Raw genomic sequence first — 15606 nt, 5'->3', positions numbered from 1 at the left:
AAGCAGCCATTGTTGCTTTGTTCCAATTTCAGCATTTAATAAAAAAAGATGTCTTGACTGCGGCAAAAACGGGCCTCAAAACCCCGGGTGGCAGCACCGGCTCATCCTCGTTCTGCAGATTCAGAACGTCACCGGCATCCTAAAGGGTTAATACCCATAAAGCAAATGAAGCCTTAGAAGGTACGTGTTCTTCATTACTCTGCTTTACATTCAAACATATAAAACAAAGAACATCTGATATCTTTATTGGTTTTCTTAGATAAAACGCAAGCAAGCTATAAGCCTTAATTTTCTTATTACCATTTGTTAACAAGGAAGATAACACTCTCAAAAGTACTTGATTAGGACTCCCTTTGATTTGTATCTTGTTATGATTTCCAGGGCATATATTTTTGTATTATTACTTTAGTACACTGATTGTTCTGATCAAAGTGATAAAAAGAGGTATTTTAAAAGTGTAAATATTAACCATACAGGTAAGCCACATAATCTGAACAGCATCTCGACCGCTGCCATGCTGAAGCACGCTTTGGGAAACGAATCACAGCTGAGAGACACGTTCCCAGCTGGGAGGCTGGGCTGGAGGAGCCCTCCTGCCCTCAGACCCTCCCAGCAGTAACTTGCGTCAGGCACAACTTTTCCCTTTTATTTTTTTTACAATATAGCTACTGAGAACAGATATTTGCTCTATCGCATAGCGAAACCCTCATGATCAGAATGCATACATCTGCTCTCATGGGGATAAACCAGCTTTAACTTTCTAAGGAAAATAAAAGCAGGCGCGTTTGCTAACACGAAAGAGTTGGGGAGGGCTATTTTAATGCATGGTATAATGCCTGATTGTGAAAACCGTGCTGGATCTTTTCCTTACTTGTGCAATTTTGCCTGCGTAACAGTGAGCTGTGCTGGAGGCGGCTGGCTGGTGTTTCTCCTCTCACGGGGCTTTCTCCTGTCTTATCCCCGGGCTGTGATGGGCACTTTGGCGGCGGTGAATGGGAAGCCCGACACGGCCCGCTACGCCCGCCGAGCCGCTCCCGGCAGAAGTGGGGCTGACAAGTTGGAAGTCTCTTTCTCCTGCCTGCTCCTCGTCGTCCTCCTCCTCCTCCTCCTCGCCAGCGCTTCCTCCGGCCGGCCCCGCGCAGACAGGGAGCGAGCGGGAGATGATTACATCAATCAGTGTCAGGTCTGGGAGCTGTGATTTATGAATATGCATAATGAGCTCTCACCTTTGAGAAGGACTAGCTAGGGAGATAATTGATTAGACAGGAAAAGAGCAGCCAACAGAGAGGGAGAGGAGGGAGGCCTCTCTCTGCGCCATCTCAGGCAGGCCTGGCCAGGGCTCCAGTGAGGCTGTCAAGCTGCAAGAGTGATTTCTAAAACAGCAAAAAAAAATATAAAAATACGAGTAGGATTTTTTTTAATGTTTTGTTGAAACACGCACACTGAAATGTTTCCTCACAAAATTAATGGGAATTTTCTCCACGTTAGGGAAGCCAGGCCGGGCACAAAGGCTGCTTTCCCCCCGCAGGGAAACCAAGTTCTCACTTCCAGAAGCCAAAGGGGCGGCTTTCCCATGGCTGCCGCGGGAGCATCCCTGCTGCCGGGGCAAAGGGAGAGGGCTCCGCGGGGACGGGGAGCTGAGGGGCTGCGCTGCAAAGGCAAAGGAGCCTTTAATGGAGGTGGAAAGCTGGGGATGCAATTGTTTTCCCATCGTGGTCTCATTATTTTCTTCCATCGCCTTTAAGCATCTGTCGGGCCACTGTGTGAAAGTTTCTATGGAAAACCCACCAGGATGTCCAGAGGAAGGGGATGTGGAAATTTGCCTCTAGCTTTCTCTTCCCCCCACCCCTCCCATTTTACATGCCATTAATCTTTTTTTTTTTTTTTTCCCCTCAGCAAGAATTGGCTAAGGGATACAAAGTGCAGAGAGACTGGGTAAAATTTACATGAGAAACAATCCGTTTTCTAACCACCCACCCACCCACCGAGTTTCCCCTCGTTTCAGGAGCCGGTTGGAGTGAAAGAAGGGGAACGGTTCCTGGCAGAAAGACAGCTGCGAGGAGGCCAACGCCATTTCCAGGGTGAGCTGTGGTCGGAGAGGACGTACGGGGAAAGGAAGGGGACGTGGGGGGAAGAAAGCAGAGATCGCAACGCTGCCACAAACTCAATGGGTCCTTTCCCCGGCCTCCCTGGAGGGCCGAGGCCGGCTCCATCGCCGCAGCCGCGGCTCCCACAGCCCGCGGAGGCTGCAGGCGTGCACCAGGCGAGGGGTCTCCCCACCCCAATGCACCGCCTGCCAGGAAGAATATTAATCGTGAAACATTAAAACACGTATGTAAAATGTGTGTATACACACACACATATATAGTGTAAACATATATATAAATCTTATCACTTATAAACGCCTAGGATTTAAAATGTAGTTTATCGGCCTAGTGCAACCCAATCCTATAAATAATACATTCCTATCACTATGACCTCAAAATGTCAATACTGCGCAGCCCTGCACATTTGCATATCTTGTACTGTCTAAACTTGAAGCATGTCAGCTATGTGCTTCTGTTTGTACTTTAACTTCATTTTAACTCTTGCTTCCTAGCTCCGCGCACCCTCCCCCTCCGCGGGGTCTGTCACCAAAACGAGAAAAGCTGTTTAATCACCACTTCGGTAATTATGCCGTTTCCAGGACTGTAAGGAGAAGAGGGTGGGGGCACACTCCCCCCAGACAGAGATGTTAAGGAAGAGCCTGGGAACAAAAGCAGGAGGGACCGGCCCGTGAGCGCTACCTGCCCGAGCAGCCCCCTCCAGCCGGGGGGGTGAGCCCCGCCGTCCGCGGGCACCGATTCCCGGCGGTAAATTGGGACGAGAGGAGGGGAGAGGAAGGGGGAGCGCACACACACACACACCCCCGACAACCACCACCTTGGGATGGTTTCCATCTGACTGCCAGGCGGGAGGGGACCGGGGCTGACCCCCCGCCCCGCCGGCGGCCAGCGCCGCTCGGAGCGGCCGGGCCCCTCCCGGCATCGGGGCCGATTTTCAGCGCTTTGCCGAGGAAACGAGGCGACAAGTTCTGGCGGCCGCGGGGAAGCGGCGGCTCCCGGGGCATCTCCGGCGGGGCGGGCGCGGAGGGGCGCGGATCTCCCCGCCGGTTCTGCGCCTCTCGCTCGGTAACTCCCGTCCGGCGCAAACCCCCGGGAGCGGGGAGGGTGGGGAGGGGGGATGCCCCCGGCCCCGTCGCCGCCCGCTCCGCGTAGCCCCGCGGTGGCGGACAGCCCTTGGCCCGCTCGGCGGCACGGCGGCCCCCCAAAACCGACCCTCGGGATGCGCACAGCAGCGCGGAGTGGGGGGAGAGGCGGGGGAGGTAACGCCGCTCCGGTGCGCGACCCCCGAAGTTTCCTTTCAATGAACAACCCCCCGCGCCCCCCGCGCCGCCGCCGCGCTCCGAGGGGGATCAATAGCCGGCCCCCGGCAATCGGGTCCTGGGGGGGGGCGACGGATCACCGCACCGGCCCCCCCGCAGTACACACACACACCCCTCCCTCGCCGCCACCGACCGGCGGGCACCGGGACGGGGCGGCGGCGCCTGCAGGGGGCGCTGCGGCTCTAGACATCGTCGCCATCGCCGCCGCCACCGGCCCCGGCCCCGGCCCCGGCCCCGGCCCCGCTCCGCCGGCGGGAAAAGCCCCGCTCCCGCCGAGGATGCGCCGCTCCCGCCGCCGCCCCAGCGCGGAAAACCAGCGACCGGCGAGGGCCGGGGAGAAAAATAACTCCGGAGGTGGGAGGAGAGAGTGTAGTCAAAGTGGCAACAGTTTTATTTATTAGCCAAAAATATATACTTTCTTGTACAATTTGGTTCACACATATGTACATTTTTTTTTACCGTATGTACAAAAAACCAAACAACAACCAAAAAAAAAATCGAAACACCTAATTCTCACTGGACTTCCAAAAAACCTCACAAACTCAGCTAATCCAGATGATAGTACAGAAGCGGGTATTTTTTTTCCTTTTTAGTTTTAATATACGGACATGCTTACAAGTTGTAACTATACAGAGATTTTTTTTTTTACAATCATTACAACAACAATAAAAAAAATTAACTATGATGATGACAACGCCGATAGAACCATAGCGGCATCAAGTTGGTTCTGGGGCCTGGAAAAAAATGACACAGAAAAAAAAAAATATTTAATAGGATTTCTAGTCAGATTGGACTGGCACAATATTTTTAACTGTAGGTAGCACTGGTTTTGTTGTTGTTATTTAAAAAAAAAATAAATTAAAAGAAAAAGTTTTCAGAGTGGCTTATAGCAAATTTATTTAGCTACGAAAATATCACGGGCCCGATCCCCGTGGTTTCGGTCAATCAAAAGAGTAATTTATTTCAGTGCCGACTACGCCAAACTCGAGACAGCAAGGTTCATCCCCTTCAGCTTTCGTATTAGCTGGGGGATTTTTATTATTATTATTTATCCTTTCCCTACTGCCGCTGTATTTCCCCCTCGGGCCAGGCGGCACCGGCGGGTCCCGGGCGGGCCGGGGGTGCTCGAGGTCCCCGGTGCGCTCCCGCCCGGCCCGGCCCGGCCCGGCCCGACCCCAGGCTCGGTCCCCGCACGGCCCCGCAACCCCGACCGCAGCTCGGCCTGCCCGCGGGAAGCGCTCGCCAGCTCCAGAAGAGAGAACAGCAAAAAATATATCTATAGATAATCAGAATAACCCACCGCGCACGCAGAGGAAGAACAAGAAACCGCCCTGGAAAGGGGACTAAAGCAGCGGAGAAAATAAGCTAACCATTTACAACTCCCTCTATATATCCTTAGGAGACTGAGGAAGCAATCTCTTACCGCCTCTGCACTGGCTGGAAAGCTGTCTTTATTAACTTTTTCTCTACTTCCAAGGCACTAGATCGATCTAAAAAGAGAAGAAAAAAAAAAAAAAGCGTTCCTTTATAGTCCCTGTTTTACTCCCCCCCCCCATCCCTGAAATAAGCCTCTAGACTCGAGATCTCTTCTCAGCAAGTTGCAAATACGACCAAGCGACCGCTTTGCTGCAGGAGTGACCGTCAGAAGGACAATAACCCAGCGCCGGAGCGAGCCTTCCGGCCGGGTCCTTCCCACAAAGACGACTTGAGCAGCAACAACAGCAACAGAAATTATCTCCGTCGGAGGAAGGTAAATCTCGGGGGCTGAGACTAACCCGGCGAGGAGCACCCCCCCGCCGCCGCCGCCGCCGCCACCCCCGGGAGCCCCGCGGCCGCCCGCCCGCCGCCACCTGCGCCCCGACGGCGGGGCCGGGCTGGGCCGGGCCGGGCCGGGCCGGGGGCAGCCTGAGAAACCCGCGGGGCCGGCGTCCCCCCCTCCCCCCCCCGCCCCCGGCCTCGACCGCACGCATAAGGTGCCGCGGGGCCTCCCGCGCCGCTCCGCGCAGCGCCGTCCCGTCCCGTCCCCGCCGCGTCCCTCAGCGGTCACCTGCTCCGGCGGGCTCCGCGCTCTGCGCCTGGTCCGCGGGCCGCGGGAAGGCGGCGGAGGTGGCGGGGGGGGCGGCGGGGGCGGCCCCCAGCCCCAGCAGGTGGGGAGTGTTCAGTAAGGCCAGCGGGTGCGGGGGCGGGTGGTGATGGTGGTGGTGGGCCGGGAAGGCGCGGTTGGTCCAGTTGGGGAACTTGCCCAGGGGGCAGGAGGAGACGAGTCTGTGGGGCGGCGGGGGGGGCAGCGGCAGCGGCTGGGGGGCGGCCGCCGGCGGGGAGCCGCCGCCGGGAGACTTGCGGGGGTTGTCCGGGCTGGTGGCCGTCTCGGCCAGCGACCAGATCTTGGGCTTCGGCAGGGTGCCGGCCAAAGCGCCGTCCGTCGGGGAGGAGGCGGCGGAGGAGGAGGCTGAGGAGGGGGGCGAGAGGTGGTGCGGAGGAGGCTGGAGGGGCGGCTTAAGGGGCTCCAGGCCGGCGGGGGGGGCGGCGGCGGCGGGGAGCTCGCACTTGTGGTGGTGGTGGTGGTGATGGTGGTGGTGGAGGTGGTGGTGGCGGAGGTGGTGCGGCTCCCCCTCGGCGGCCTTGAGGTAACGCTCCTCGGAGCCGGGCAGGTCCTCGAAGCCCTCGGAGCCCTCCGAGTCCGTCTTGGAGTCGGAGTGCAGCAGGTCGGCGTCCTGCAGCTCGTCCTCCAGCTCGTCCTTGTTGCTCTCGATGTTCTCGGTGTCGATGTTCTCCAGGTCGATCTCCTCCTCGTCCTCCCTCTTGTCCTCTTCCCCCTCGTGGTCGCTCCCGTAGGAGTTGCCCTCCTCGTCCGTCCGGCTGCGGGGGGCCCAGGTCATTTTATTCTCCTTTTTGAGCCGCCGCCGCGCGTTGGCGAACCAGGTGGAGACCTGGGTGAGGGTCATTTTGGTGATGATGGCCAGCATGATCTTCTCGCCCTTGGTCGGGTAGGGGTTTTTCCGGTGCTCGTTGAGCCAGGCCTTGAGGGTGCTGGTGCTCTCCCGGGTGGCGTTCTTGGGCCGCGACGGGTCCCCGAACTGGTATTGCCCGTAGGGGTAGAAGGCGGGGTGGTGGTGGGGGAAGGCGGCGTGCTGCACCCCCGGGCTCTCCTTCAGCTCGTACTGGGCGCCCTGCAGCGAGAGGGAAGGGGCGGCCCGGCTGAGACGGCGCGCCGGGGCCCGGCCCGGGGCCCCTCCATCCCGCACCGGCAGCCGAGCCCGCTCCGCACCGGGCCGAGCCGCCTCCCCGCTCCGCCGCGCTGCCCTCGGGGTGCCCGGGTGAAAGGGCCGGCTCCCCGGGCGGCCGCCCGTCCCCGCAGCCGTCAAACCTTGCGGGCGGACCGGGGCGGGAGGGGGGGGCAAAGCCGCGGGGTGGCCGCTCCATCCCTGCCTCTCTCCGGCCGCTCTCCCGGCGCAGGGCGGCGATAACGCCCCGTCCCCCCTTGACAGCCCACCCCCCCCCGCCGGCTGTTCCCCGATGGATCCCCAGCGCGAACCCGGTCCCGGAGAGCCCCGAGGGGGAGCTGGGGGGGTCTCTTACCAGCTGGGGGAAGATGGGCAGCTCGGCGGCGTAGGGCAGGAAGGCTCCGTAGCCCTGGGCGGCGGCGGCGGCGGCGTAGGGAGCGCCGTACATGGAGGAGAGGACGTTGGAGAGGGTCCCGGACGGGGCCAGCTCGGCGCCGCCGCGGGAGCCGCCGCTCCCCGGGCGCTCCGCCGGGTAAATCGGCCTGATGTACTGGTAGCCCAGCTGGGGGAAAGACATGGTGGGGGAGCGGGGGCAGGGGAGGAGGGGGGGAGGAGGAGGAGGAGGAGGAGGGGAGGGGGGGAGAAGAGAGGAAGAAGGGAGAGAGAAAGGGGAGAAAGTAGCAGGGCCGGGAGCGGAGGAGGCAGCCGGGTCGCTCGCCCTCGCCGGCCGCCCGCACTTTCAGCGCCTCCCGCAAACTCCGGCGGACATTGGGGAGTGGGGGGGGGGAGCCGGGGGTGCGCGGAGGCCGCGGGCTCCCTCCTGTCCTCGGCCGCTGCGGTAAACGATCCGATCGCTTCTTTCTTCTCTCACTTTTCCTATTGATCTGAGTGGACCCAGGTCAGGTCCTAACAGATTGCCTGAGATTATTGGGACTCTGGGCTCTGATTGACATTTCTAGTCTCTCACAAGCCCCTCCTATTTCTTTTAAGTCTCTCTCTCTCCCTCTGCCTCCCTCTCTCTCTCATGCCCAGAGCTCGCTCTCGCCGGGTTTGTCACTAGCTGCTTTTCTTTTTTTTTTCTCCTTCCTTTTTTTTTTTTTCCCTAAATCTGTTTACTGACGTCGCGATCTTTTATTTGAGTTGCTTTCAAATCTCGTTTTAGCGATCGCCAATCAGTTGTGTGTTTTACAAAGGTTTAACCCTGCCTCATGGTATTCTAATTATATAGAGATAGATTTAGATATAATTTCTTTCATAGGCCCCCCCCCCTCCCCCGGAGCATAGGAAGCCAGGGTGTCAGCTGTGAGCGGCACACGAGAGGGACAGGAAAAAGTTGTGACATTTAAAAATAAAGGCTCTCCCCCCCCCTCCCGTCTCTCTTTTCAGGTTTTCAAATTTACAGCCTTTCCTTGACCGGGTTCATTTTGTTTTCTTTATTAAGATATTCCCTCCTTCCCTTCCCGCTCTCCGGCCCTGGCGAGGGTTACATCTCCTAATATAGATTTAAAAGTCTATTAGATTTTTTTTAAAAAATTTGCATTTCCAGAGCTACCTTGAAAATTTTCCTACTGTACTGAATCTTTAAGGAGTTCTCTACATTTTGTCTGGGCTAACAGTGGGCAGATACAGTGGAAAAGCTAAGTTAATTTTCCTCCTAATAAGGGACTTCAAAGAGTTGTAGGTCACAATTTTACATCAAAGGCAGAAAAGAAGGCAAATTAAAATCTTAACAAAGGAGAGACGGGAGCAGCCCTCTGGGCCATTAGTAAATAAGTGGTGTGAAAAAAGGGACAATGACAGGCACTGGAATTAAACTCATTAACACCTTTTTGTCTTGGTGCGAAATCTCTAATTAGGAAATTTATGATCATTTTGCTTATTCCCTCTGTTCTGAATCACTACAAGGCTTAGAAGGAAGTACCTGGTACGTGCAACATTTGCAAAGGGAGCAGTGGCACGGGCTTGTAAGGAGCTATTGGGAAGGAGTCAAGATACGTTTTAATTACCGAATAAGATTTTTTTTTTTTTTTTACGATCAACACATTTTAAATTACGGTTTGCTCTTTCTTTTTTTTTTTTTTTTTTTGCCGCCTCCCCCCCTCCTTCTCCGAAGCCAGCGTGAGAGTTGCAATTTAGCCTTTTAAGAGTAGTTAAAATACAGTTCAATCACGGCGCGTCTCTGGCGAGCGCCAGTGCGCCCAGCTCCGCTCCTGCCGGGCGCTGGGGGCGGCTGGAGGGAGACGGGAAAAGTTCGTACAACCTGTGGGGCTGCCATTGCGGGCCGGGCAGAGGGGACCCGAACCTGCCACCGTTACCTGCTCTTTTAAATACTCGCTGTTTAAATTTAGAAAAATAAAATAAATAAAATAAAAGTTTGAAGGGTCTTTTGAGGAGTTGAGCCTGGAGGAGAGACGTTTAACCATATTCCCCTCTCCTCCTAAATACTCTCTGGATTTACTGCCTTTAAAATATGATTTAGGTACAGTATAACCACTGTGCCCACAGTATGGATTTTTATAACTACATTTCTTTAAAAATGAAATTCATGTCAGATTATGCAGTTAAAGGAATCGACCTTGATAGCTTGCTATAATAAAACTATATCAGCTTGTAATAAATGCGGATTATAGCAAAGCAAGCTCCAGAATTAAAATTCCCTGAATCAATATATGAAAATCTGTAGGAAACATCTCTAATCGTATTAAGTTCATCTTTATAGCATTTCCTATCTGCTAATCTAGTGCAAAAACAACTCTGGGTTGGAGGAATTTATTTTCTTCTATTCAACGCTGCTCCTGTAATAGCTTTTGATAGTATAATGCGAGGGAGATAACAATATTAAATTCAGTTATAAGTTTATTTCTTTTTAATTCAAAAGGAAAACAGGCAGCGAACCTGGCGTCCTGATTTTCTTTAAACTTTTCTGCGGGAAGCGCTCGGCTGGGGCGACGGGATGTTGAGGGGGTCGACGGGGAGGTGGGATGCAGACCGCAACTTTTAAAAATATCTGCCTCGGAGAGAGAAGGGACGACTACGAAAAACCGGACAAATCAGTCGCCGTTTGGTGCAGTCGCGCTCGCCACGTTGGTCTTACAGACGGGCTGTGCCCCATGCGCGGGGGACACGCGTGTCCCACACAGCCGGATCCGGCTTTTTGTGGCTGACACGGGGTGTCGGAGCTGGCGGGGTTATTTGGTGATTTTTAATCAACACGACGATCAATCTGAGTTCGTGCCCCGCGGGAGCCGCCGGCAGGGCTGGGGTGGGAGCGGCCGGGGCGACGGGGGAGCGGGGGGGTCCCCGGGGGCTGCCGCGGGGAAGTGGCGGCGGACGGGAGGCGAGAAATTTATGGGTGCGAATGGATCCAGGTCAGGGTGAGGGATGGTTTATTAATGGGAAAGAAACGGAGAGGAAACGAAGCCGGACCAAATGGACGGGAGGAGAAATCCGCAGGGAAGCGGCTCTCGGCTGAGGGGGGAGGGAGAAAAGAAAAAAAGCGGAGAAGACACCAACCGGGGGGGTGGGGGAGGAGCGGGAGGAGAAGAGACATCTTCCCGGGGGTGGGGCGGGGGTGTGGGAGCGATGGCCACGGCGAGAAGCGCCGCACGCCTTTGGCGGCGGGAAGGTCGCGGCGGGAGGGTCGCGGCGGGGACCGGGACAGGGACAGGCCCCGGGCCGGGCTGCGGCGGGGGCCGGGGCGAGGAGCGGAGCCTGGCGGGGCGAGCGGAGCGAGCGGGGGGGGAAGCGAAGCCGAACGGGAGGCGTTTTGCCGGTCCGGGGCCGGAGGGAGATGCGAAGCGGGAGGCTGGAGCCGGCTCGTCCTCCGGGGGGGAGCGGCGGGGTCCGACGGCCGCCGCCGCCGCCCCCGGGGGGAGCCGCGGCGGCGGAGCGCTCCTCGGCCGGACAGACACGTGTCTTCTGGCCGGGACCTGTCAAAGCCGGGAGAGCGGCTCCTGATTTATTACCCCAAACACACACACCCCCCCACCGCCCGCCCTCCCCCCGGCCTCGCCTCCCTCCTCTCCCGGCTGGCTCACACGGTCGCAGAGCTAAAACCAAACCTGCCTCCGGCTGCCGCGGGGCTTCCCCGAGCCCGCAGCCGGCTCCGGGAGGAGGTGCCGGGCCGGGGCAGCATAGCGCCCGCACCGATTCCCCCGGGACACCCGTCCCGCTTCCCATCGCTGACGCCCTGCCGCCAGGTCACCGCGGGCGGCGGAGGGGACCGGGGGACACGGTGGCCCCGGGCCGGGGGTGTCTCTCTGCCGCAGGGCCCGGCTGCCTGCTGGAAGTTGCGGGAGAGCTGCCGGCGGGGCTGCGGGGCTCAGGCGGGCTCCCGGGGGGTGCCCGGGGTCCGGGCCGGGGGCGGCCGCGGCACACGCGGGGACGGGGCGCAGCCACCCAGGGAAGGGGGGGTTCAACAAACAAGTGGGATTAGGAGAAGGGCCCGCAGTTAAAAAAGAGTTAAAAAAAATAGAGGGAAAGATCAAAGCGCTGGGTAAAAGACTCTTCAAATTACACGTTTGAAGCTTTTCCATAATTCCAAGGCGACAGATAGATAACAAGCTGCACATTCCTTATCACATATGGAATCAATCTGAAAGGAGTCTCTTGATCAGAATCTGTTAATTGCAGTGACATATGATTTGGAAAGAAAACACAATTAATGACCCTTCATGTTGAGACTTTGGGACGAGGCCACTGACAATCCGCGCTCTGCAGCCAACGTCAACTTTTTTAAAAAATTATTATTAGTATTAGTAAACTATTAAAGGGAGACATTCCTCGAGCCTCGGCGACTGTTTTGTCTCCGTTCCCGTTGCAGGTTTCTTCGGAAGGGGGAGGAGAAGAGAAGGGGACGGGAGTGCGTGCACGCCTTTCCTTCAAGGTTTGGGGAGCTAAAATGATTTAGTACCTTGTCTGTAAATCTAATGACCTAAGGTGAGAAAAAATACTTCATCTTTTATTATTACCATTTGTGGTGAGCGTTACCAGGAAACAGCAGAACCCGTTTGAAATGGTAAATATATGTATCCATTTAAAACCCATTATTGCAGAGATTTTCCCAAAGCGAAATAAAGCCAATCTCCCCAATCCTATTTTCTAGCGCCCTCTGCCCACGGCTCCCCTTGGCTCTGCCGCTCCTTCCCGGGCGCTGGGACCCCTGAGCCTAGGCCAAGCCCCCCCTGGGTGCTGGGGGGGCAGCAGCAGTAGGTGCTCTATGCGTCCTGCGATGTTAGGAAAGGAGGGAGCAACATTTTTAAAAGCTTTGCTCTGTCATTAAAAGGTAATGGCTTTGTTTTAGAAGGGAGAGGGAGAGGAGGGAGAGAGGTTCATTTGAAGGTTATAAAGCATACACTTTAATAGGATCGAAGTGAAATTAGTTAATAAGAAAATGCTGGCCAGAAGCTCTCCGGGCTTTTAAGTGCTCTCCAGGCCATTTAGGGAAATTGAATAAGAACAGACTCCGTTACCTGCAGCCCCAACTATTATCTCCAGTTCTGCACAGAGGCGAGAAGGGAAAAATAGTGCCTGAGAGACCTGAAGTCCCGTACGCCTCCTGCCAGCCTATTTCCTCGAGAAATAATGTCCCCTTTCTGCTCGCAATCGTGTTCTCCTTCTTCTGCTGCTTTTAAGCACACCAGACTACACTGTGTACCACAAGGGGGTAAAGCAAAGGTAAGGGGCCATCAGCAGATGCTGAAGGCACCGGGGGCAGCTCTGAACAGCAGCCTCAGCCCTGCCTGGGCAAAGCTGGCCTCTTGGTGTTATTTTTTCCCCTCTCATTTCTCGGAGTTGGTTTTTTTCTGTGGTTTTTTTTTTTTTTTTTTCCCACCATTGTGGTGCGTTGCTGATTTGCGTTCGGATGGTTGCCAATAGGTCAGTATATTGTGTTACCTAACTTCCTATCTGCTCCCTTTCTCCCTCCCTTTAAACTTTATAGTTTTTAGAGGTGTTAATAAAACCTTTCCTTTGGTAAATCGTTCATTAGAAACCCCACGGAAACCTGGAAAGACTTCAGAAAAAAAGCAGCGCTCAGGAATGAGAGGTTGGGAGAAGGCTTTTGTCCAAAAAATGCATAATTGCTGTGAATCTTAGGAAACATTAATCTTTATAGGAATTTGTGATTCATATCTGTGGTTTGACCGTTTAGGTGATTTACAATCTGTTAGTGCAATTCACTAATTTTATGCCAATATATTTTATGCACCCGCTTAGACTTTCCATCGGAATGAGTGGCTTTTGTGTCTTGCTGATGTCCGTGTGGCTCTTTGACTCCGACCCCCGGCGGGGAACGTTCCCGCCGCCCCTCGGCAGCGGACAAGTGGGCAGAAAGTGCACACAACTGTGGGAAACTTCCCCTCACCATTTTCCATCCCATCTTTCCTCGCCCGGTTCTTACCGGCCCGGGCAAGGGCCGCCCCCGCCGCGGCTGGAGGGCTGTACCGGCGGGCTGCAGCCTTTGTAAACCGGAGCTGGGGGTATCCCGGGTTTCCCGAGCTTTACCAGCGGGTTTAAACCCAGATTATTTCCCTCCTGCGGCTCCGTCCCCCGGTGCGCCCTCGGCGGAGCCTCCGGCAGGGGTGCAGCGGCAGCCGCTCCCCGGCACCGCGGGGGGCTCAGGCCGCCCCGGGCACCGACCGCCCCCCCGGGGCCGCCGCGCTGGGACGGTCCCGAGGGAACGGTGCCCCTTCGGCTTCCCCGGCCGGGTAACCACGTCCCTCTTCCCTCGTCCCCAGCCCGCCGGGAGGTGACGCCCTCCGGAATGGGGACACCTGGACGTGGCGGCGCGTCGTGCGAGGGACATGCGACTCGAACGACGCGCCTGGACGCTGTTAGTGTGTGGGTGGAAGCAGAGCGGGGCATGCCCCGGGTGGGATGTTTGAGCACTGTCCGGGAGAGCCGGGGATGCGGTCAGCCTCCCGTAATTTGCAACCGGGTTTATTAGCTGGAGGGGAAAACGCAAGCAAGGAAAAGGAGCAGCAGCTGCACTGAAGATAACACTGCGCGGAGACTAATCTTGTGACACAATCATTAATTACTATTGTATTAATTACTATTTTTTTCCAAAACAGTCCCTGCCCGGAAGAGCTTACAGCCCACATCTGCTGTGTAATGATACACTGGTTTACAAACGATTCCCCCATTAGGTCCCAGGTAGCGTTTACAAATGGCAACACCTACAGTATCAAAGCCCGTCATCTCGCAGCCTGAGATTTTCTGTCCCATCGGCCTGGGTAGGATGATTTGATGCCGATAAAATACATTTAAATATCAAAGTCTTTATTCACGTACATATTCCATCCAAACTTTTAGATCGCGATGGCGTAACTGTTTTATTTGCTCTTCATCCCACGGATGCTGCCTTATATCAGTAACAAACAAGCATTGATTTTATGGTAAAGTCACTTTGGGATGGGAATGAGTAACTCCAGGCAGTGCTATCACTGTATTACATGGAAATGGCCCAGGTAACAAGATGAACATTGATTCAGCATTATGTTTGATCAATAATGAAATAAGTAACTTCAGGGCCAAATTAAAATGCAAGCTGGCTTAACGCTGCCAGCTTCTGGGCTAAGTGACAAGGCTAATTCAGCAGGGAAATGGCAATATTTGCATTAGAGGCTGCATCTGTTGTTTGGTGGAAGAGGCTGGATCTGCAATAACGCCGGATAAAACCGCGGGGAGCGGGTTTGAGGGGAGCCCTGCCGCTGCCCGGGCCGGGGGGTGCCTGCCCCACCGGGAGCAGCGCCGCTTCGCCCTGGGCTCCCCTCGGCTTTCGGCCACGACGGAGCCGAGCTGCAAAAAAACACTTGAGGGCGGGTAACAGAACCTCCCCGGCGCGGATAACCAGATGGTGTTAGCACTTAGCGAAGGAAATACGCTCTTAGAAACTCCTCGGCGCACGGGACCCTGGGCCCGCCCGGCCCCCGGGAAGGGTCCACGGTGTATTTTGGAAATAAAAGGGGATGGGGAAGTGATTTAGGAGATGAGTGGGAGCATGACCAGGGCTCCCTGTATCGGCGGCCTTTGGCCCGGTTTATCTGCTGTTTTCTCCGTGGCCGGCTTTTACAGCTCTGCCGTCATTACCGGGCCGGTGACACGCATTGATTTCCAATAGCGCTGCTCGCCCGCAGCCGGCCGGCACCGGGGCACGGGCCGAGGGTACAACCTCGGTGAGGGGCGGGAGCGGTGTAAAGTGTCACCCCGTACCCAAAATCGGAGCTGAGGGCGTAGGGAGAGCGAAGGCCGACGCGGTTGGCGGCCGCCGCGCGGTGCCGTGCCGGGGAGGAGACGATCCCACCGGGAGAGCAACGAGCACCGGCGAGGGGCGGGGGGGACGAGGCGGCGGGAGCTGCCGGTCTGTGCGGGAGAGGCGGGTGTGGGCAGGCACGGGCAGACATAACAGACATAACAGCTATAAACTAGGGACACAGAGTCTTGTGACATTTTTCTAAATCTGGTTGTTTGGGGTTTTTTAGGCAATTCTTAAACACTTCCTTGAATGTGAGGCGTGAAAAAAAAAGAAAGAAAAGGAAGGATTCTCCCCAAAAGAACAGGAAACACCCTCAGGGCAGCCCGGTGTGTGCCAGGGGCGTTTGTGCCTCTGCCCCACGGCTGGAAACACTCCCCAGGCTGAAAGCGCGGCGGCCTTTCACTGTGGAGGGGACACCAGACCGGCGGGGGCAGGGGGGGACCCAGACGGCCGCCCCGGCAGTGGGTGGGTTCCTGTCCCACCGGTGCAGCCCTGAAACCGGAGCGGTAACTAGGGCCCGGTGTGGCAGAGGTGCGGCTGGAAATGGATGATGTGGTGGGTGAGGGATGGCCCTGGGGGGGGCGGGCGGCGGAGCGCCGGGGGAGAGAACCGTTCTCCACCTACGAAGGGGTCACGGACGGCGGGAGCTCGGAGGGCCGGGCAAGGCGACGGGGACGGGGGGTGCGCGGAGTCCCACCCCA

At 56.4% G+C, this 15606-nt stretch overlaps 1 protein-coding gene and 1 long non-coding RNA gene across 2 annotated transcripts in view; one reads left to right on the top strand and one right to left on the bottom strand.

Moving 5' to 3' along the window:
* Window positions 1-3805: 3805 nt before the first annotated feature.
* IRX3 (iroquois homeobox 3) lies at window positions 3806-7225 on the bottom strand. Its single transcript, XM_054200664.1, has 4 exons — window positions 7004-7225; window positions 5472-6594; window positions 4848-4914; window positions 3806-4158 (listed from the first exon to the last, which is right to left on the bottom strand). Exons 1-4 carry the CDS (start codon window positions 7223-7225, stop codon window positions 4104-4106), a joined length of 1467 nt encoding a protein of 488 aa, XP_054056639.1. The 3' UTR covers window positions 3806-4103.
* A 4296-nt stretch (window positions 7226-11521) lies between these two features.
* Window positions 11522-15606, top strand: part of LOC128909257 (uncharacterized) — a 74805-nt gene continuing 70720 nt past the window's right edge. Inside the window, exon 1 of the long non-coding RNA XR_008466311.1 lies at window positions 11522-11586. This is a non-coding gene — a long non-coding RNA (uncharacterized LOC128909257). The remainder of the gene's footprint in view (window positions 11587-15606) is intronic.

Source organism: Rissa tridactyla, chromosome 4 (genome assembly GCF_028500815.1).
Source record: "Rissa tridactyla isolate bRisTri1 chromosome 4, bRisTri1.patW.cur.20221130, whole genome shotgun sequence".
NCBI classification, from domain to species: Eukaryota; Metazoa; Chordata; class Aves; order Charadriiformes; family Laridae; genus Rissa; species Rissa tridactyla.
The sequence above is the reverse complement of the archived record's forward strand: the minus strand, read 5'-3'. Positions and strand labels throughout refer to the sequence as shown.